Source organism: Sceloporus occidentalis, unplaced genomic scaffold (genome assembly GCF_023333645.1).
Source record: "Sceloporus occidentalis isolate IW3139 unplaced genomic scaffold, rSceOcc1.0.p SCAF_7, whole genome shotgun sequence".
Taxonomy (NCBI): Eukaryota; Metazoa; Chordata; class Lepidosauria; order Squamata; family Phrynosomatidae; genus Sceloporus; species Sceloporus occidentalis.
The window spans coordinates 29,032,985-29,056,727 of record NW_028316987.1 but is presented as its reverse complement, the minus strand read 5'-3'; the positions used below and the strand labels follow the sequence as shown (position 1 = coordinate 29,056,727).

The 23,743-nt window shown below is 41.8% G+C and overlaps 1 protein-coding gene across 2 annotated transcripts in view; it reads left to right on the top strand.

The window, feature by feature from the left end:
* The first annotated feature begins 3,531 nt into the window (after positions 1–3,531).
* The window catches only part of ADCY1 (adenylate cyclase 1), a 406,316-nt gene continuing 386,104 nt past the window's right edge, over positions 3,532–23,743 (top strand). For both annotated transcript variants that reach the window (XM_089532497.1, XM_089532496.1), the window contains exon 1: positions 3,532–4,590. In XM_089532497.1, coding sequence (XP_089388623.1) covers positions 3,841–4,590 — 750 coding nt within the window. In that variant the 5' untranslated portion in view covers positions 3,532–3,840. The remainder of the gene's footprint in view (positions 4,591–23,743) is intronic.

Here is a 23,743-nt window from a genome sequence, read left to right as displayed (position 1 = left end):
ACCTCACATTTTAAAAGTTTTTTGAAGCACTTTGAAACTAAATGGAGACAAGTGGTGGCAGTGCTGTTGCTAAAAGTCAGCAGCAAGGTTTTGTGTATGCTTAACAGCTTTAAATCTCCTGAAGTGGTGAGTGTAATGAAGGGACTGGCAATTTGTGCATCTCTGACCTGAACTCGCTCCCAAATTATATGCAGCTTTCCTAGAGTCTTACCTCCCAGTGTAGGTTCATCTTTACCTAGCCCTGAAAGTCACCATTATCAGGCAATTGTATTATCATGCTAGACTGCTGAGATTCAGGACCTTATGAGCTGACAGGTATTACTGTTGCTGCAGAGCTCATTGTTATACCCTGGCATGGGTAATTTCCAACTGTTTATCCTCCTCTAATTCATGACAGATCTCCAGATGGGCAGGAAGAAGTGGCTGGAAGGTGCATTTTCTGGAAGTGGCTCAAAACCCAGAGCTCATTGAGTGGCATCAAGCCATGCTGCTGGGTAATTTTTTTTGTTGCCTGCATGTGCACCATTGCACAAACAGCACTAGTGACAACCCATTGGATGGCCACCCCTTTGATCAGCCACAGTCGCATTATTATTATTATTATTATTATTATTAACTGAAAGAAAGAAGTTGGCAGCATGAGCTTTCCTAAAGTCTGCTTCCTCAGATGCATTTAATCTCAGAGGTGCAACAAGAGCTCTATAATATAAGCATTTATATTAATGGTTTTTTTAAAACAATGAATAACGTTTTTGGCTTTTAGTTGGTTATGTCCTCCATTCTTCTTGAATGTCCTACATTTTGGGATAAATTTTGCCCTACATTTTTTCTACATTTTGTCCCAGTTTGCTGATAGAGAATTATGACAACCCTACCCTACCCCAAAGGAGCCATGAAACACAGCTCCTTCGTCCACTGCAACAGAGGAGCCATAAGCACCCTGGAACGGTGCTGTGACATCTCTCGTGCAACGCACCATTTGGACATGGTGAATGAGCCATGCCATTGACACGCGCCCCGTTAAACAGCGGTGTGCCAAGATGGCGCCCGCGGCTTGCGGTAGGACTCCGGCCATTAAAAAATATAGGAGCCCCAAATGCACTTTCTGCCCCAGGGATGGCCACCCCTTTGATTGGCCACAATCGCACTTGTCATCCTCCATCGATGTGCCCAGTAAGACACTGGCAAAGCAGAATCATGGGCCCCTCCAATGTCCCCTTCACTCCCCTTCTCCTCATGCCCTCTCTTAGACTATCCAGTTTGTGTTTGTTGTACTTATATCCATTGGAAGTGTCACACTTTCACTTTCTTACATTTCTGCCCTGACCACTTGGGTAGAGTGGCTCAAGCCTTTTTAAAGCACACCTGCATGGGTGTATTTATATACAGCTTTTGGGCTAGGGTTAGGATGGATTGCTTCAGCAGAACTGCACTCGTATCATCCCATTTATATATAGGGTTGAAGATGCTGATTTTCCTCCTTGAATTGGAATATCCTGGCTTCATTTTACTCCAGTTTTTTTGTCCTGGAGTGCGGTTTCAATCCAGTTCAATCCTGCTTTGGAGGTGTGCATCATTTAAATATCCGCCTTCAAAACAGATGAAAACCGCTTTATTTCGCTTATCTGTTTCACCTCTTGGTTGAAGATTATATAGCATTGTGGTAATGTGCATGGACTAGTATTTTGTTTGTTTACTTGTTTAATAGACGAGAACACGTGCGTGTGTGTGTCTATGAGTCTGTGTTTATGTGCATGTAGCATTTAATATTTGAATGGAAGATGTAGTTGTATACCTTGTTTGGAGAATAAGAAATCAATACTTTTTCATAAAACTGGGCTGTTCATATGACAATGAGATTATCATATTTCTTCAGACCCCAAAAGGCTATAGCCAAGGTGGGGTAAGAGTTGGTGCCAGCCAGTGTGTTTTTATCTAGGCTCCTTGCAACAACAATTGTAGCTGAAGGAAAATTGGTAGTGTTTGCATATTTGTCTGCCAGTCCAGGAAACTGGTCACAAATGTGACTCCATGGAGAGACCAGCTTGTCTTCTTTCTTCTTGTTCTTTTTTCTAGTTTGTAGATAAGACAGAACCCATATGCAATACACTGATTATGGAGCTATGATGGTGATTCTGATCAAGTTTTGGAAGAGAAAGGTAATAAAACATGAAAAATCAAACTACTTCTGCGGCTTGGAATAAGTGCACATCATCCCTGGATAGTACTTGGATGGGAGACCACCAACAGGTGCCAGGTGTTGTAGGCTGTATTTCAGAGGAAGAACCACCTCTCAGTATCCCTTGCCTAAGGAAGCCTCCCTATGAAGTTCATGGGCTCACTGTAAGTTGACAGGTGGAGTGAAGACAAACATACACATCATTATTTTTACCATTGCTTCAAATGTCAAGGTAAAGCCATTTCCTTAGCAGGTAAAATCAAATCTATAGCAGGGGGCTCATGCATCACATTCAAATTTCAATGAGACCCATCCTACTTTCAGTTACCCTCCTCCTCTCTCAAACTAACCCTTCACAACCAACTTTTACTTTTAAAAAATAGTTCTAAGGAAAGCTTTTCTCTTCTGTGTCCCTCTCCTCAGCAGCTTCCAGCTCTCCAGAGTCTGTAGGTACAGTAGTAGTTTGTGGTTAACTGCAGGCAGCATGGGGTACTAAATGCTAATAGGTTTGCAAGAAGGCTGACACAACAATTTTGAGTCAAGCATTCTTTAGCAGGGAGGAGAGGGAATGAAGGCCTGCCTATGGGCAAAGAGGGGGAGCAAAGTGGGCCTAGAAAGGAAGGAAAGATACGCTGGTGACCAGAAACCTTAACGCTGTATCAAACCGCGCTCCCTCCCTCCTCCTCCTCCTCCTCAATCCACCCGTATTGAGGAGACGTGTTTCGATTCTCAAAGGAAAACAATGCGCAGGCGCAGGTTGTTTCTTTCAGTGAGTGTGCTTTTGGATGGAGGAAGGGGATCGCCCTGTGTCTTTGGCTGTCTCTGTATTTCCCCTCCCCGACTCCTTTTCTCACCCTGGTCCTCCCCGTCTTCTCTGGAATCCCCTCAGTGTGGCCCTATTGTTCCCCTCTCACCTTTGCTGTGTTTTGGCCAGAGGGTTGAAATGGTGGCTGCTGCTTATTCTCTAGGTGGGAAACCTCCTTTGCCTCCGTCCCACCATCCCAAGCGCCCAAATTTCCTTCCCTGGACCCTGAAGCAAGCCCAGTCTGTTGGTCGAGCCCTTCCCCCTGCCCCCGCCTTCTTTTCCTTCTAGCTTTGGGAGGCATTGGGAGATTACGTTCCGTCGAAGCTCCATTGCAGAGGAAAGAGGGGGTTGTGTGAGCCTCTGCGGTGTTATCTCCTCTGGGGAAGGGACACGGCCAGTCAGAGAGGAGGAGGAGGAGGAATTTAAAACAAAACCTGGATAATTATGACATCTCGAGAGTGATTTTGTGCTCTCCTCCCCGCTGCTAGCTGTGAGAGAGAGAGAGAGAGAGAGAGAGAGAGAGAGAGAGAGAGAGAGACTCGGCTCTTTTGAGGGGATCTCTCCCGCGGATTTCTCCACTGCTGTTGCTGCTGCGCGGTGGCTGGTGGGTTGCCTCAGGTTATTGCTGCTCTTTTCTTCGTCTTCGTCTTCTTCTTCTTTGACTGGCTCTGGCGGTGGAGGGGGCTGCTATTGCTTGCCTGCTGCTGTTGCTGAGGCACTTTCACGCCTTCACAAAAAAGCCGCCGCCGCCGCCGCCCTCCTCCTTCTCAGCTTCACCTTGCTTCTCTCATGAGCAGAGAGAGAGGAACAATAGCGGCCGAGGCAGCAGCAGAGGAGCCTTTCTTCCCTGGGATTTATGAATGGCCCTGACATGGAGGAAATACCGTTTCAGAAAGTCAAGAAGAGCAAAAGGACAAGTAAGAAGTGCTGCCGCTATTGTTGTTGTTCCCCTTATCCTGGGCCGCCGCTGCCACCGCCGCCGGCTGCCGGGAGCAGCACCGCCGCAAATGCAGCTCAGGCCGGCGGCGGAGGAGGCGGCGGAGGCGGCGGCGGCGGGGCTCCTGCGGCTCGGCGGCAGCTGCTGGACGCCGTGGCCTGCGAGGACCAGTTCGACTGCAAGGAGCTGGAGTCGCTGTTCCAGAACTACAACCTGAAGCTGGAGCAGACGTCGACGCTGAAGGCGCTAGCCGTGCTGATCGTACTGACGGCCAGCCTGGCGCTGGTGGAGCTACTGTCGGGCCCGAGCTTGACCATCTCTAAGGGCTCCCACCCGGTGCACTGCATCATCTTCCTCTCCCTCTTCATTGTCACCAACGTCAAGTACCTGCAGGTCACTCAGCTGCAGCAGATCGTGAAGCTCACGTTACTGTTCACCTTCACCTTCGCTTTCCTCTGCTGCCCCTTTTCGTTGGGTGCCTACGGCATGGAGCCCCCCAGCGCCCCCGAGCAAGGCATGTGGCAGCTCATGCTGGTCACCTTCGTCTCGTATTCCCTGCTGCCTGTCAGAACCCTTCTGGCCATCGTCTTCGGCTTAACGGTGGCCGTCTGCCATTTCATTGTGACCGCCGCCTCTGTCAGTGCCAAAAGGCAGCCCCTCTGGAGGACGGTGAGTGGAACCCCTGCCCGCCCCCAAATCCTTCCCTAGAAAAGCCCAGGAGGAATTAGGGGAATGTGTGGCCCAAATCTAGGGCAAGGAAATGGAGCCTGTTTTAACAAATGTGAGGTTGGTAGAGAAAAACCACAAGGTTATGAAAATGAACTGTTGATGGATGCCTTTTGTGTCCTTTGTTTCAAGGGCTCAGACAGCTCTTAGACCACCTGATCAGTTGACCCACAATTCTGCCGCTGTGTAAGCGCTAAATCTCTGCTAAAAGGAAGGCTTCTTTTTTTTAAATGAAGTATTATGGAAGTCTATAGAAACCTCTGCAACTGCAAGATTTGGGACTACATCACAGGGATGATGATCCTACAGTTTAGGGTGATATCGGAGACACTTTTCTGTGTCACTGCATTCATGTGAGAACACTTCTCTTTTAAAATATGGCAGGTGCTGAGTGGAAGGTATGTAGGCTATAGAGGGCAGGCTGTGCCATTAGAGCACCTGTTTTGGAGGATGTACTGTGTTGTATGTGAAGCTGCTTAGTATATGCTGTGTGGGTATATAGAATATCAAATGTACATAGTGTAAAACTGCTATACTGAAGAATACGTCTGTGTCAGAAGACGTCTTACATCATGTACTTGCTTTGGAGAAAAACTGTATGGTTCTTGTGTTTAGTGGAAGAGCTGAAAATTGCTTGTGAGTACTGCAACAGTCAGTGTGGTATAGTGGTTTGAGCACTGGATTCCAATGCTGAAGACGAGGATTCAAATCCCCATTTGGCCATGGTAACCCACTGGGTGACCTTGGGCAAGTCACACATTCTCATTCTCATACAACCCTGTGATAGGATTGCATTTTGGTCACTATAAAGTGGAAACAACTTGAAGGTAGACAACAACTGCAATATGCTTTGTGTATAATGTACAGGGAGGGATATAGTTGCAGTCTGCACAGAGAATAAAGTTTGAACAATATAGTTACATAATTTAAATAACCATTAATCATTTGAATAAGTTAGGTGTGCAGTTTGAACATGGTAAGGGTTGACAATGAAGAACTAGAAAGAGTTCTTGACAATGAAGGAACATTTCTTTCTCTTATTCATATAGAGATTCATTTCATCAACACACAGGTGTGATTCTTACACTTCAATAACACAAAACTATTGTGTCCTAAGTTCAAGGTCAGAGTATGTATCTTAGTCCTGTAACAAAGACTGTATCCTGTTCATGCTTTAAGGAAAGTTTATACTTCCATTCTTCCAAATTTCATAGCCAAATCCCTTTCATCTCTCATTCCTCAGACCTAGTGGGAAATCCAACCTCCTCCAGTGTTCATCACACCTCTAACCCATCTTCTCAGTGCCAGCAACTTTGCCTTCACACACAGTATTTAGTATTTAGTGGGTGCTGTAGGTACCTACCTCAGAGGAAGGAATTCATGGAATCTCCATCAGTCAACAGGTGACTTGGAGGCATATATTACTACCAGTGAGTTAAAATATCCAAGTCGTTGTCTGTTTTCCATGCTATCAAATCAGAAGTGGGAGTGTTCTTTAAAATTGACGTTTTATAGTTGATTTTAAAAAACACTCCCACTTCTGATTTGATAGCATGGAAAACAGATGATGACCTGGATATTTTAACTCACTGGTAGTAATATTGCTGGCCATTATTGTTGTATTTTAGATAATATTGTTTTTTCTATTTTGTATTTTGTACTTTGTATTTTGCACTGTTGGTTTTTGTTGTGATCCCACCTCAATCCACAGGGAGTTCCAGGAAATACAAATAAAATTTATTATTATTATTATTATTATTATTATTTACACACAATTGAATCCCCCCCCCAAAATAATAATAATAATAATAATCTTGTAGAGAAGCTTCTCTGCCACATCTTTAGGAATGTGGACCTTCATTCCCTCTCCTCCCTGCTAAAGAATGCTTGACTCAAAATTGTTGTGTCAGCCTTCTTGCAAACCTATTAGCATTTAGTACCCCATGCTGCCTGCAGTTCACCACAAACTACTGTACCTACAGACTCTGGAGAGCTGGAAAGTGCTGAGGAGAGGGACACAGAAGAGAAAAGCTTTCCTTAGAACTATTTTTTAAAAGTAAAAGTTGGTTGTGAAGGGTTAGTTTGAGAGAGGAGGAGGGTAACTGAAAGTAGGATGGGTCTCATTGAAATTTGAATGTGATGCATGAGCCCCCTGCTATAGATTTGATTTTACCTGCTAAGGAAATGGCTTTACCTTGACATTTGAAGCAATGGTAAAAATAATGATGTGTATGTTTGTCTTCACTCCACCTGTCAACTTACAGTGAGCCCATGAACTTCATAGGGAGGCTTCCTTAGGCAAGGGATACTGAGAGGTGGTTCTTCCTCTGAAATACAGCCTACAACACCTGGCATCTGTTGGTGGTCTCCCATCCAAGTACTATCCAGGGATGATGTGCACTTATTCCAAGCCGCAGAAGTAGTTTGATTTTTCATGTTTTATTACCTTTCTTTTCCAAAACTTGATCAGAATCACCATCATAGCTCCATAATCAGTGTATTGCATATGGGTTCTGTCTTATCTACAACTAGAAAAAAGAACAAGAAGAAAGAAGACAAGCTGGTCTCTCCATGGAGTCACATTTGTGACCAGTTTCCTGGACTGTCAGACAAATATGCAAACACTACCAATTTTCCTTCAGCTACAATTGTTGTTGCAAGGAGCCTAGATAAAAACACACTGGCTGGCACCAACTCTTACCCCACCTTGGCTATAGCCTTTTGAGGTCTGAAGAAATATGATAATCTCATTGTCATATGAACAGCCCAGTTTTATTAAAAACTATTGATTTCTTATTCTCCAAACAAGGTATACAACTACATCTTCCATTCAAATATTAAATGCTACATGCACATAAACACAGACTCATAGACACACACACGCACGTGTTCTCGTCTATTAAACAAGTAAAGAAACAAAATACTAGTCCATGCACATTACCACAATGCTATATAATCTTCAACCAAGAGGTGAAACAGATAAGCGAAATAAAGCGGTTTTCATCTGTTTTGAAGGCGGATATTTAAATGATGCACACCTCCAAAGCAGGATTGAACTGGATTGAAACCGCACTCCAGGACAAAAAACTGGAGTAAAATGAAGCCAGGATATTCCAATTCAAGGAGGAAAATAAGCATCTTCAACCCTATATATAAATGGGATGATACGAGTGCAGTTCTGCAGAAGCAATCCATCCTAACCCTAGCCCAAAAGCTGTATATAAATACACCCATGCAGGTGTGCTTTAAAAAAGGCTTGAGCCACTCTACCCAAGTGGTCAGGGCAGAAATGTAAGAAAGTGAAAGTGTGACACTTCCAATGGATATAAGTACAACAAACACAAACTGGATAGTCTAAGAGAGGGCATGAGGAGAAGGGGAGTGAAGGGGACATTGGAGGGGCCCATGATTCTGCTTTGCCAGTGTCTTACTGGGCACATCGATGGAGGATGACAAGTGCGATTGTGGCCAATCAAAGGGGTGGCCATCCCTGGGGCAGAAAGTGCATTTGGGGCTCCTATATTTTTTAATGGCCGGAGTCCTACCGCAAGCCGCGGGCGCCATCTTGGCACACCGCTGTTTAACGGGGCGCGTGTCAATGGCATGGCTCATTCACCATGTCCAAATGGTGCGTTGCACGAGAGATGTCACAGCACCGCTCCAGGGTGCTTATGGCTCCTCTGTTGCAGTGGACGAAGGAGCTGTGTTTCATGGCTCCTTTGGGGTAGGGTAGGGTTGTCATAATTCTCTATCAGCAAACTGGGACAAAATGTAGAAAAAATGTAGGGCAAAATTTATCCCAAAATGTAGGACCTTCAAGAAGAATGGAGGACATAACCAACTAAAAGCCAAAAACGTTATTCATTGTTTTAAAAAAAACATTAATATAAATGCTTATATTATAGAGCTCTTGTTGCACCTCTGAGATTAAATGCATCTGAGGAAGCAGACTTTAGGAAAGCTCATGCTGCCAACTTCTTTCTTTCAGTTATTAATAATAATAATAATAGAACCCTCTGAACAAATCTTCCAAGAAAACCTTTGGGCAAGTCACACACTCTCAGCCTCAGAAAAAGGCAAAGGTAAACCCAACCTGAACAAACCTCCCAAGAAAAACTCTTGAAGGCACACACACAAACACTCGCATATACCCAAGTCACTAAAGGCAAACTCTCTGAACAAACCAAGAAAACTCACTTGGCAAGTATGTCACACACTCTCAGCCTCAAGGAAAGGCTGGCAAAGGCAAATTCTCTGAACAAACCAGGACATTTTGAAATTTGTCCTGGGCAGAAATGTAGGGCGTGTCCTGGATAAAGGAAGACATCTGGTCACCCTGGTAAAATGGAGGACATTTTGACATTGCTCCCAGGTAGGCCATGTCCTGGATAAAGGAGGACGTGGGATCATCCTACCAAAAATGGAAGACATTTTGATATCCCTCCTGGCCAGAAGGTTGAAACATAGGACACATCCTTGAAAAGGAGGACATCTGGTCATTTTATAAAAAATGGAGTACGTTTTGAAATTCCTTCAGGGCAGAAGTCTGAAATGTAGGATGTGTCCTATAAAAGGAGGCCACAAAAGCGTCATGCCTTAAGCTCTGCGCCCCACAACATACTCCAACTCCCAGAATTCCATAGCCTTGAGCCAGAAAAAGTCAAGCCTTAAGCTCTGGGCCCCACAACAAATTCCAGCTCCCAGAATTCCATAGCCTTGAGCCAGAAAAAGAGTCAAGCCTTGAGCTCTGGGCCCCACAACATACTCCAACTCCCAGAATTCCATAGGAGCCAGAAAAAGAGTCAAGCCTTAAGCTCTGGGCCCCACAACAAACTCCAACTCCCAGAATTCCATAGCCTTGAGCTCTGGGCCCCACAACATACTCAAACGCCCATAATTCCATAGGCTTGAGCCAGAAAAGAGTTAAAGTGCTGTCAAACCGGGTTATTTCTCCAGTGTGGATGCAGCCTGATGCAGCCCTCACAAATGGGTGCCACTCCCATCCCTCCCTCTCCTCCTCGGTTCCCTTTTGCCAGCCTGGCGCCTCCCCCTCAGGCCCCCACATGGCCAAGAGTCCTGACTTCCCTGTTGTTGAGAAAGGGAGGCCAGGCCAAGGAGAGAAGACTAAGATGTTTATCACACTATGCTCTTAAAGAGGTACTATTCCAGTGTGACTCCTCTAGCTGCCTCCTGTTGCATGCTGGGATTGGCAGTTTTAAGGAGGGGTATTTAGAATTCTCAGGCAGAGAAGTTCAGCTCCTTAAAACTGCCAATCCCAGCATGCAACAGGAGGCAGCTAGAGGAGTCACACTGGAATAGTACCTCTTTAAGAGCATAGTGTGATAAACATCTATGAGACAGAGAGAGACATTTGTGAGGCGAGGGAGGGTGGTGCGGGGCCCCCGTTTGGCTGAGGGCCCCAGGGCGCTTCCCCACTTGCCCTATGCTAGCTACGGGCCTGCTGCTTCCTGAGGTTTCTTTCTTTGAATCCTGACTAAATAAGACTATTATAACACACAAATATAAACTGTCTCTGCTACAGCCACAAACAATTTATGGTCATAGGCATGAAATTGTTTTTATATTTTATATTTAGATTACTTTGGATGTTTTAACATAGCGTCATACATGGTGAAACATATGTAGGCAAACAAGGTCGGTTTAAAGGGACATACAGGATTACTCTTGGCTCACTGCTGCTGAGCTGGTGGACAAAATAAATTGTGTGTTTTGAGGGGAGAGAGAGAGAGAGAGAGCGAGAGAGAGAGATAAGCTGAGCTTTATGATTTACTCAGATAATCTGGTAGTCTATTTTTAAGTGCATGATTTAGAGATTCAGCAAGAAAGGGAGAATATGTGAGCAGTTGAAATTTAGAGAGTAGTGGAAGCCCTTTTCAGTAAAAGCCTCAACATATCTGCCAGACCCCAATGAAATACACAATACTGACAGTAACATTAGTATATTCAAGAAATCCCTTAATTTTTCCTTTCCAAAGGAAAGAAAATCTGCTATCTTAATTGTTTTTAACAGTACCAAATGTTTTTTCTGTTAAATTCATAATGAAACAAACATTCCCTGTTGTTTTGGTATGTGTGTGCAGGGTGGATGGGAGTTAGGTACCTGGCTTCATTTTGAAAAGAGGGATTTCCTGACTTGTTTGCCACGTCTTGACTTCTCTTCTTGTGCAGTGGGCAAATGAAAATGCCTTAAAAGAGATATATAAAGATCAGGAAGTGATGAAGCAGGAGATCTTGTGACTCAGACTCCTCTTGGTAAAAGGTATGGATGTGTGGGTGGGATAACTATGTTGCCACAACTTTTAGTTGAGCAGATACTTTATCTCCTCTCTCCACTGGAAACAATGGAGAAAAAATTAATCATGGGCAAGATCCAGTGAGGTATATTGGTTTGAGCATATGATTCTGGAGACCAAGGATCATTCCCTGCTCACCCATGGAAACCCATAGGACCTTGGGCAAGTCACACACCCTCAGCTCCAGAAAACTCCATGATGGGGCCTTACGATCACCATAAGTCAGAAATTATTTGCAGACACACAACAGTCCTGCAGCAGACTGGAGGAGGCGAAATGTCCCTGTCTTTAAAATTGGGGGGGGGGGGGGGGCAAACAATTACTGCCCAGTTAGCTTGATACCAATACCAGAAAAGATTCTAGATATGATTATTAAACAGAAAGTCTGTGAGCATTTAGAAGGGAATGTCATAATCGCAAAAAGTTAACACAGGTTTCTAAAAAACAAGTCGTGCCAGACCAATCTTATATCTTATTTTAATATAACGACCTGCTTGGTAGACTAAGGGAATGCTATGGATGTACACATCTTGATTTAAGTAAGGCCTTTGACAAAGTCCCTCTTAATATTTTTGCAAACAAGCTAGTAAAATGTGGGTTAGACAAGACTACTGTTAGATAGGTTTGTAACTGGTTGACTAGCTGAACCCAAAGGGTGCTCAGCAATGTCTTCTCTTCATCCAGGAGAGAAGTGACTAGTGGAGGGCCACAGTGTTCTGTCCCAGGCCCAGTGCTATTCAACATCTTTATCAATGGCTTGGATGAAGGAACAGAGGACATGCTTATGAAATTTGCAGTAGACACCAAATTAGGAGGAGTAGACAACACTCCAGAAGACAGGACCAAGATTCAAAATGACTTGAATAGATTAGAAAGCTGAGCCAAAACTAACAAAATGAATATCAATAGGGAGAAATGTAAGGTATTGCACTTAGATAGGGAAAAAAACCCCATAGATATAGGCTGGGGTATACGTGGCTTAAACAACAGCACATGTGAAAGGATCTAGGAGTCTTAGTAGACCAGTAGAACATGAGTCAACGGTGTGATGCAGCAGCTAACAAAGCCAATGCGATTCTTGCCTGCATCAATAGAAGTATAGTGTCTAGATTGTGGGAAATAATAGTGCCACTCTGTTCTGCTTTAGTCAGGCATGCTGTATGAGGAGCAATGTAGGCAGCTGAATTTGTTTAGCCTGGTGAAGAGAAGATTAAAAGGTGATATGATAGTTCTGTTCAAATATTTGGAGTACCATATTGAGAACAGCAAGGTTGATTTCTGCAGCTCCAGAGAATAGGACCAAGAGGTGGATGCAAACTACAAGGAAAGAGATTCCCCCTCAACATCAGGAAGAACTTCCTTATAGTAAGAGCTTCTTGACAGTGGAACACTCTCCTTCAGAGTGTGGTGGAGTCTCATTCTTTGGAGGTTTTTAAACAGAGACTGGATGGCCATCTGACAGGGGTACTTTGATTGTGTGTTCCTGCATTGTCATTTATCACACGGGAGGAATTTCTCTTAATTTCGAATGAAAAGAAAGTGGGACCAGAACGCATTCAAGTGAATTCGCTAGTTCAGCGAATGTACGTGAATTTGAATTGCGTTCGAACTGACTTCCCATTGCTCGAAAATAGCTTGCCATTGCCCAAAATTGCATGTGATCACCTTTCACGCAATAACGTGAAACCCTATGATTGCGTTCGGACTGACTTCCCATTGCCCAAAATTGCGTGTGGTAGTCTATCATGCAATAATGTTAAACCCTATGATTGCATTCAGATTGCCATTGCATTATACTTCCAATTTCCTTTGTCTGATAACATCCATTGTAAAAGGTTGGACTGGATGGCCCTTGTGGGCTTTTCCAACTCTATGATTCTATGAACAACAACAAAATCTAGTGATGGATTTCTATTTGCAAGATAGTGGAACCCTGTTCTCTCTTTCCTTTTGCATCCCCAATGCCTATTCCAGAAGGCTGGAAAATCCTCTGAAGCTAATGTTCTGGCAGTTCTGACACTTGTGGAGGGGAGTTTTGTCATTGGATTTAAGCTAATGACAGCTCCAGGCTGTAGTAATTGAGAGTCCCAATCCAGCTCATTCTTGTAGAGTGGAGGGTTTTGGATCTAGCATATCCAAGGCTGATGATGTCCTGCCATGTCCCTTGGTTTAGTTTTAGGGATGTTTGCTTATTACTGTCAGCAGGATTACTCCCAGCAGTAGCCAGCAGAGTCTACTGTATGTAACATTCTGTGGTGGAACTGAGCTGCCCTCCCTGCGGGCTGAGTTTTTCTGCCCCCATTATAATCCCATAGCAAGAAGATATGGAGGTTAGGATTGTTCTGACAGTGAGCAGTTAATCCCCAATGACTTCAGCAGGATTTAAACTGCCTAATTTTTGCAGGATAGCAGTTGTAGGCTTCCTTTCTTATCAAACATACTTGAATGTCAGTCTCATTTAAATCAATACAATTTACTTCTCCATAAACATATATTTAAGGGGTCTTAAAGCTCTTGTATAAATAGTATATATGTGCATTTCTCTGATTACATTAGGCCTGGTGTAAGTCAATTAAAAACAGATAGAGTATGTTGAAAAAGATAGGTGTTGCTTGTCTATCTGAAAAGAAATATCTCTGTGTGTGTTGATGAAAGGTAAAGTGAGGCAAATTCTGAGAGTCATAGGTGTCAGAAGCTATGCTGCTGCTCCCTCAGTTCTGCCAGTCTTTCCATTTTGTATTCACTTACCCACTATTATGCTGTGTGTAGGATTGCAGCACTGTGTGCTCATTACATAGCTGAACTTTTTGTTTAAAGGTCAGAAAGGTCTCATGTATGCAAAGATGAACCATTTGACATAAAGCTGAAGAGATAATAATAATAATAATAATAATAATGCTTTATTTATATACCGTTTTTCCAATGATCAAAGCGGTTTACATCAAAAACACAATTACATTCAATTTATAAAAATATAAAATCTCCATATATTCCTCAGCATAATAAAAATACAGCCATAAAATCTAACAGTCAATAAAGTGAACTTCTATCAAGAGTGGTATCTACAAGGAGTCAGATGGGTATGCTAGCCGAAACAAATATGTCTTCAGAGCCTTCTTGAAGGCATCCAAGGTGAGGCAGACCTGAATTTCGTCAGGAAGATTGTTCCAGAGAGTCGGTGCTGTCAATGCAGAATCTGTAATTTCTATTATATAATAATAATAATAATAATAATAATAATAATAATAAATTTTATTTATATACCGCCTTTCCAACAGATCAAAAATAATTCTTTTAAATTGTTAAGAGCTATTATATAATAATAATAATTTGTTTTATTTATATACTGCGGTGAATGGACCACAACACTAATATGTTTTTTTAAATAGTCAAAATAGTTTATTTTGGGGTAGTACAGACTGCCACGAAATGGCGATCTGCATTCGCCTGTTTTAACTCTAGAGGAACAGCGCAGCCCCCAAACTGTGTGCCATCCCTCTGGAGTAAAAAGAACCCGGTGTTTCTGGGTTCTTTTTGCAGTGCCAGAGTGATGTCCCAAGTGCGCCACTGGTGCACTCATGATGTAAGCAACATGAGGCGATGTGCGGATGCTTGCGTGTCGCTTATGTCAAAATAATGTTGCCCGTATGGACGGGATGCTGCCATTACTCCGCTGCCACACCATGCTAGGGTTAGGGATTGTGCGGTTGGTGCATGGTTCCAAAGCCTAGTATCAGTGCCAGCACTGCGCATTGGGCCATCTGTTCCGGGCCTTTGGCCTGTTACAGACTGCCAAAATAAAGCTGCTTTGGGTCTCTTTGGAGGTATGCTATTTAAATGATGCATGGGTCCTAAGAGTCCGGAGGTCGCGCCAAAGCCACACTCCATTCCTAAGCAGTGGAGTGCAGCTTTGATGCAGCTTCCGGATTCTTAGGGTGCATGCATCATTTAAACAGCATACCTCCAAAGAGACCCGAAGCAGCTTTATTTTGGCAGTCTGTAACAGGCCTTAGTTTCTCTCTGTTTGAGCAGACAGACAATGGAAGCAAAAAGGAAATATTTGGTGCATATATCCATTATCTGCATTTACATTCAAAATAAGGCAGTGATATCCAAATATACTCTCTAATGAAATAATAAGTTATGAGTTACAGTACACATATACCAGTGCTGCCTCCAGGATTTTAGAGACCCTTTGACAAAATACTCCTTATTTAACTGTAAGATATAAGGTATGTAGACAGAGAACTGCCTTGTGATCCATCTTTATGGTGACTCTGTACACAATGGTGAGTTTTTGTTCATTTTGGAGTCTCAGTATGAGACATTGATTAGGTTAAACATAACTATGGAGAAAACTCAAATATGTATAACAAAGAGGGTAGAGAGTTGAAAGAGAGGTGAGTAAATACTAGGGAATATAGAAAAAATGGTTGGAGAGCAAGCAGTGTGTCAAAAATAGGCAAGGTCTATGTATCTCATGGCACTGAGAAAATCTCTTGGCTGCAAGAGTAAAATAGAATAAAGAAGTCCAAATGGGGTAGCCATTCATTTACAAGGCGGGGGTTGGGGGGGCTCTGTATTAAAAATTAGTTCTGGAATTCTTTGGAGGATTTCAATTTTCAATTTTTTTTGTATTTTAGCACCTTGGATAGGACAAATAGAGTGGAAGAAAACTGTCATTAGGACATGGGTGCCTACTATCTCATAATGAACAGAAAACATCTTGTTTTGAGCAGTGATTGACCATGAAGAATCTTGGGTTTGTGGTAGATAGCTAAATGCCAATGCAGCATGCAGCTGTTGCTTTTAACAAGGGCCAATTCCATTGTGAGTATGATTGGGAAATGAATTGAAATTAAAATGCCCAATACCCAGTGGGATCACTAGGGCTGTGTATGGGGGGTGCAAACCACACCAGGTAATATCCTAAGGGGGGATTACACTACTTCTCCTCAAACACCTATCTTATGGCAGAAACGGGTTGTGGCATTCATCTGCTTTACTTCGAAATGCTTTAAGAGATGGTGGGAGTGGTGTGAAGCTCAGTGGGAGGAGAAATGAGAGGCACTAGAATTTTTTTAAAGTTAAAATTTCAAATTTCAAAATTTAATTTTAAAAATTATATATATATATATATATATATATATATATATAATGCATTCTTCAATTTTCTTTAAAAACATCACATTTTAACCAAATCTTCACTATGTATATGTAAATAAGTTTAGGTTGTGCATATGACATTATAATTTGAAAGTATAATTTTAATTTTGCTAGTTGTTTATGCCACAACTATTAGCATTACATTCAGTGGTATATGGGAATTATGATTTATGAGTAACATTAGTGCAAAAAAAAAACCATTACTAAGAATTCTGTGTAGTGTGAAATGGGAGGAGGTCAATGGGGATGTGTGACATCATGAGTTACCACACTGAGTGACACCAACCCTAGTAATGCCACTGCCAATACCATACTGTCCTTAAGCACATCTGTGGTGTGAGCACAGATGGGCTACTGTATACATTACTGGTCACTACTGAAAAAGGATAGACTCAATAAACAAGTCTGCAAAACCTGAGCAGATGTGTGCTAGGGAGATTTTGAAACCATTCATTCATTCATTCATTCGCCATAACCTGAAGTCGACATGACAGCAGTTAACAGCAACAAATGGCCAAAGATAATTGGTTGTCGTTTCTATCTTATCTTTCTCACAACATTTTTAGAAAACTAAAAACTTACATGCATTAACTTTTTAAAAGTCAAATCACAATACCATATTTTTAAAAATACATATTTATTGGTAAAATATCATTTGTATGAACATGGTGTGGGGGAGTGGTTTGAGTACTAGACTATGATTCTGGAGATCAGGGTTCAAATGCCCACTTGGCCGCCTGCTGGGTAATTTTGGGAAAATCACACACTCTTAGCTTCAGAAACAGTGTGATAGGTTCCCATTAGGGGGTCACCATAAGTTAGAAATGACTTGAAGGCACACAACAATAACAACAACAACAACAACAACAACAACAACAACATGCCATATAGTTATAAACATATGTGAATAATATTCAAGGTATTAAACAATTTTTGTGCTTTTTATTCTAAACTCTTGAACAGACTGGACCATTATAGACTTAAAATAAATCAAATAGCTAAAGCACTTAGAGTAAAACAGAAGGTTAAAAATATTTTGAAATGGAATTATGGTTCAGGGACGAGATCTCTTGTTCCTAATTGTGTCTGTTCTTCTCTGTGTGTGTGTGTGTGTACACAGACTCCAGCAAGGTTGGACAGTAAACTGTGTTTGACAATATGATGCAGTTAAAAAGATAGGCTGCCATCTACACAAGCCTAACATTTTTCCTGTTTCACAATTTAAATAGCATAGATACATAATCTAGAATGAAGTAGGGTCATCCCTAAATCTTGGCCCTATGAAATGATTTGGATAGGTTGTTAATCTTTTAACAGCGCATTATAGTGTACCATGTCATGTTTTATCTCTCCATTCCTTTATCTTTTTAGGAATTTCTTTTTTAAATGACATAAAATCTCTTTGAGGGCTGAGGCAAAGTGCCATGACAACCATAATGTTAAATACATACAAAAATGCTGCAGATTTGCCTAACAGTTTGGGGTTGTTATTTTAAAAACAGCTTAATGAAAAGGAAGATCTGCATTTGATGCAGTAAAGGCACTTCCAAATAATGCCAGTTGCTTGTGTTAAAAGTTCTTTTAATTTTCTAGTTCTTTCCAGCTGTCAGAGTGTGAGACCAGAATCCTGGACAATCAACCAGTCAGCTTGATTGATAAATCAACAGTACTTTATTGATAGTTCCAGAATCAGCAATTCCACATCACTTGCTTCATAGCTGAGACTGACCCCTCCCAGCCAAGCCAATGCCTAAATCCCCCCCTTAGCTGAACTACTCCTCCCCTAGCAAAAGCCTGCACAAGAAAACCCCTTCTTCTCCTCACTGGTTCCCATCCTCCATTACTCCCCCCTGAGCTCCTCTTCTCCCATAACTGAAACTGCATTCCTAGCCTCTGAGAGCCAGGCCTTCAAGGACACCAGATAGCACCACCTGGCCCAGCTTAGCACTACACATCTCTATCTCTAAAAGCCTATGCTGAAGCATATCCCCTCCCCCATTATCCACAGTTACAACATATCTGATAGAATACATCAGGATTCTAACACCAGCAGACAAAGACAAATATATCAGTGTACGATTCCTCATAGAATAAAAATATGCATGCATCTTGCCTTCACTACCCACAGTCTGTGGATAGTGAAGTCAACCGATATGTTTTATTTTTAGTGGTCCATTTATTTGAGAGGTGGAAAACTATACAACTGCCACTAGGAGGAAGAAAAAATGTTTCTAAACATAAGCTTTTTTAGAAAATAAAAACCTGAAAATTACTTTCATATTGACCACTGAAAAAGACTGCAGTGTTGAAACACATCTGGCCCTTGTTTTATTGAAGGCTGTTTTAGATACATGGTCATCAGTGTTTTATGCCCAATGAACATTTGTATCTATTGCTACAAAACTGATTAGGAGCACATTTTTTAATATGCAGTATTGATTGGAAGATCTATTGCAACTTTTAAAATATTGATTTATTACATATTTATTTATTTACTTATGATGTTTGCATTTGACTGGCCTTGTGAGTCATGTCCTATATCCCTCCCTTCTTCTGTCCCTCCCTTTCTTTCTTTTGTAGTGTCTACATCCTCTCAGACAAATAGTTTAGAAAGGTGAGGAATTTGTCTGGACTGGTCATAAACCAAGAATTAGATGGAACACACTTATCAATAAAAAAGAAAATGGTGGATGTAACTTACCAGACCTGAAAACTATTATACCAGTGCATTCATGTGAATACTAGATTGGGCAACATTGGAAGTGAAAGACTGTTGACTATAGAAGGATTGAATAATCGTTATGGCTGGCATGCATATCCCTGGTATGACAAGGCAAGAAACCACAAAGACTTTGAAAACCACTATATGAAAAAGTCTCTTTTAAGGATTTGGATAAAACAGAAGAAAAAATTCTTCGGGAAGATTCCAACTTGGATATCAGCCCAGGAAATGTTCCATGAAAGATGGATACAATAGAAGAAATAGATCAGATATGAAGATATTATAATAAAAGATCAAAAGAACAAATATAATATAAAGCCAATTGAGGACTTTGGAAATATAGATTATAAATTGTACTGGTTCCCGTATCTACAACTTAAAGAGAGATTCAAAATGGACTTAAAACTACAAGGATTCGAAGAGCAGAGGAATGAGTTAGATAAGATAATATTCAGTAAAGAAGGGGGAAATGTCATATATATATATATATATATATATATATATATATATTATTGGAAAGAGAACTTGAGCAAGATGAAATACAAAACACAATGATACAATGGGCTAAGGATATAGGCGAGAACATAAATTTAGAAGATTTCCAACAAGCAAGGAAAAAATTGAAAAAGTTCATAGCTCACAAGAATGAAAGAGAACTTTCTTAAAATGGCTCAAAGGAGTTATCTGACCCTCCCAGAAATTAGCAAAAATATATGTAACAAAACAAGACAAGTGTTGGAAACGTTAAAGGACTCAAGGTTTGCTGATACACATGTGATAGAAATTAAGAAGTACTGGGGGGAAATTCATATAATAATAACTAAGATTTTGAAAATAAATTATCAAATGAAACCTGAGATATACTTGTTAAATATGACAAGTAGTTTAAGAAGATAAGATGAAAAATGTATATTGGAGAGGAATATAATATATGATATCCTCTGCAAGAATCCTGTAAGTGAAAAAATGAAAGAAGAAGAGAAATTCCATCAATTGATGAATGGTTATAGAAACTGATAGATTTATCTGAAACGGACAAACTAACAGCTAGATTGAATAACAAAAACACGAATATAGTAGAAGAATGTTGGAAGATGTATATATGGAAAGGTAGAGAAAGGAAATTGAAGGTGAGAGTAAATGATAGAAGGTTGGAATAAGTGAAAGATGAATGGAAAAAGAGGTTTGTAACAGGAGAATATGAAAAAAGCAAAAGGAGTGAAAGAGAACTGGGGCGGGGGGGGGGGGGAAAGAAAAAGTGAAGTTGGAGATAGAGGGGGGAAAGGAATGGATTATAAACCGGAAAGTAAAAGGAAGAGAGGATAAAACAGATTAAAAAGGAAGAATCATTATATTGCTATTGTCATAATAAGACTTAAGAGACAAATTAGTAGGAATGGAAGTAGATGGATAGTGGAAGAAAACAGAGGGATAAATGGGAGGGAGTGGGTGAAGATCGATCGGAAAATGTTATGATATGAGCAAGAACATGGATATGAATTGATATGTATAGATGGTATTGATATGCTTCAGTTTATGTTAGGAGTCTTGTTTTGGTGTAATTTTAAATTTGTTTAAACAAAAGAATTAAAAAAGAAAAAAAAAGAAAGGCAGCGGGTCCTTATTGAGCTTTCTAGCCCAGTTATTTGAAAATATGGTACAGCAAAGATCAAAGTACAGTCGCCTGTTCTTTCTCGTGGACTTGGGATCTGCATTCTTGATTACTTACGCAGTGGGACCACTGTTATCATCAGTGGGGTGCGTCCCCACAGTGCACATCCCCTGCATGCTCGCGGGGGCACTCCCCATTCAAGCCTATGAGGCATGTGAATACGTGCAAGTCTCCATTTTTACGAGGGTGTGTGTGTGTGTGTGTGTGTGTCCAGAACGGATCCCCGCGAAAACAGAGAGTCGACTGTATAATGGTGGTAACATAGATTAATAGAATCATAGAGTTGGAAGAGACCACAAGGGCCAACCAGTCCAGCCCCCTGCCATGCAGGAACTCTCAGTCAAAGCATCATAGAATCATAGAATCATAGAGTTGGAAGAGACCGCAAGGGCCATCCAGTCCAACCCCCTGCCGTGCAGGAAATCCAGATCAAAGCATCCCCAACAGATGGCCATCCAGCCTCCGTTTGAAGACCTCCAAGGAGGGAGACTCCACCACACTCTGAGGAAGTGTGTTCCACTGTCGAACAGCCCTTACTGTCAGGAAGTTCCTCCTAATGTTGAGGTGGAATCTCTTTTCCTGTAGCTTGCATCCATTTTTCCTGGTTCTATTGTCTGGAGCAGCAGAAAACAAGCTTGCTCCCTCCTCAAAATGGCATCCCCTCTAGTATTTAAACAAGGCTATCATATCACTTCTTAACCTTCTCTTCTCCAGGCTAAACATCCCCAGCTCCCAAGGCGTTCCTCATAGGTCATGGTTTCCAGACCTTTCACCATTTTAGTCGCCCTCCTTTGAACACGCTCCAGTTTCTCAATGTCCTTTTTGAATTGTGGTGCCCAGAACTGGACACAATATTCCAGGTGGGGCCTGACCAGAGCAGAATATAGTGGCACTATTACTTCCCTTGATCTAGACACTACTTCTATTGATACAGCCTAAAATCGCATTGGCCTTTTTAGCTACCGCATCGCACTGTTGACTCATGTTCTACTTGTGGTCATGTTTAAAACCTGAATTACCACTGTTGAATTCAGTTCGAATCCTTGTAGTTTTAAGTCCATCTGGATTTTATTGCACGTGTTTTTGCCACAGCTGCCGAGGTGCAGATGCATCCCAGGTAACATCTGGCTAAAAACCAAGTTAAGCATGCTGATTTGCAAAGCTAGGAAGCACCTGGCTTTGAAAATCTCCTGAGTCACTGTCATTTTTGTGATACTAGTAATATTCAGCCCTCCTCCTCCCCTGTATTTGTAGCTATTATTGCAATATGACTTTGGTTATCATGAGAACACTCTAGTTTTATTTTTCCAGGATCAGGAAAACAGCTGGAGGGTTTGGTGGTTGGATACCATGTTGATATCATCCAGTTATTTTATATTGTGGATATTGTCTATGAAAAATCAGTTTTAAAATATTGAAAAAAGATAAGCAATGACAATGCACAGCAATTTAATCTCAACTTTCTTTGGATCAGACATAGAAATCAATAGAACATGCTAGCCAAGACTAACTTTAAAAAATTCAGTAATCTGTTTTATGTATGAATACATTTCAGTGCAAGCCATTGCATTCTGTTTTTTTCCACTGCTGATTAGCTGTTGATGGTTTAAAAAAAAAAAACACACTTGGGAAAAATTGTTGCATTGTATTAGCTTTTTGTGGCCTGATGTCTCAGCTGTGATGATTAATCATAGAATCATAGTATCATAGAGTTGGAAGAGACCGCAAGGGCCATCCAGTCCAACCCCCCTGCCATGCAGGAACTCTCAATCAAAACTTACCCGACAGATGGCCATCCAGCCTCTGTTTAAAGACCTCTAAGGAAGGAGACTCCACTACACTCCGAGGGAGTGTGTTCCACTGTCTAACAACCCTTACTGTCAGTAAGTTCCTCCTAATGTTAAGGTGGAACCTCTTCTCCTGTAACTTGCATCCATTGTTCCAGGTCCTAGTCTCTGGAGCAGAATAAAACAAGCTTGCACCATCCTCAATATGACATCCCTTCAAATATTTAAACAAAGCTATCATATCACCTCTTAACCGTCTCTTCTCAAAGCTAAATATACCCAGCTCCCTAATGCCCGATTTAAAAGTTCCTTTGCGCCGCCCCCGTCATGTGCTATGGGTTGGCCGAAGACGCAGCATCTAGCCTCACCTGTAGCATGTGACAGGGGCGTCAAAATGGTGGCGCCCTGTACACACGGGGACCGCCATTTTGACGTGACGGACGTGTAGCATCCGCACATCCCATTGCGTTGGCGACATCACAAGTGCGCCATTTGCGTACTCGGGCATTGCAAGCGTGATGCAGAAAGAGCCTGCCTTTTGCAGGTTTTTCCGCCACTGGGAAGCCTTGCCATTTGGCAGCTGAGGCTTCTCGCCGGCGGAAATTGAGGTGGCGGCAGACCGCCCTTTTTTGAGCGGTCTGTATCCCGCCTAAGTTCTCGTAAGGCGTAGTTTCTAGACCCTTCACCATTTTGGTCACCCCCCCTTTGCACACACTTCAGTTTCTCAACATCCTTTTTGAATTGTGGTGCCAAGAACTGGACACAGTTTTCTAGGTGAGGCCTGACCAAGGCAGAATAGAGTGGCACTATTACTTCCCTTGATCTAGACACTATACTTCTATTGATGCAGCCTAAAGTCGTATTGGCCTTTTTAGCTGCCGCATCACACTATTGACTCATATTCAACCTGTAGTCTATTAAGACTCCTAGATCCCTTTCACAGGTGTCCCCCATCCTATATCTATGCATTTCTTTCTTCTTCTTTTTTGCCCTAAGTGCAGTACTTTACAGTTCTCTGTGTTGAATTTCATTTTATTAGCTTTGACCCAGCTTTCTAGTCTATTCAGGTCATTTTGAATTTTGATCCTGTCCTCTGGGATATTAGCTACTCCTCCTAATTTGGTGTCAGCTACTCCTCCTAATTTGATAAGTATGCCCCCAATTCTGTCATCCAAGTCATTGATAAAGATATTTAATAGCACTGGGCCCAGGACAGAACCTTGTGGGACCCCACTGGTCACTTCTCTCCAGGATGAAAAGAAGCCATTGTTGAGCATCATTTGGGTTGCGCTGGTCAACCAATTACAAATCCATTTAACAATTGCATTGTCTCAGCTTGTTTGCAAGAATGTCATGGAGAACCTTGTCAAAGGCCTTACTGTAATCAAGATATGCAATATCCACAGCTTTCCCTTTATCCACCAAATTAGTAATG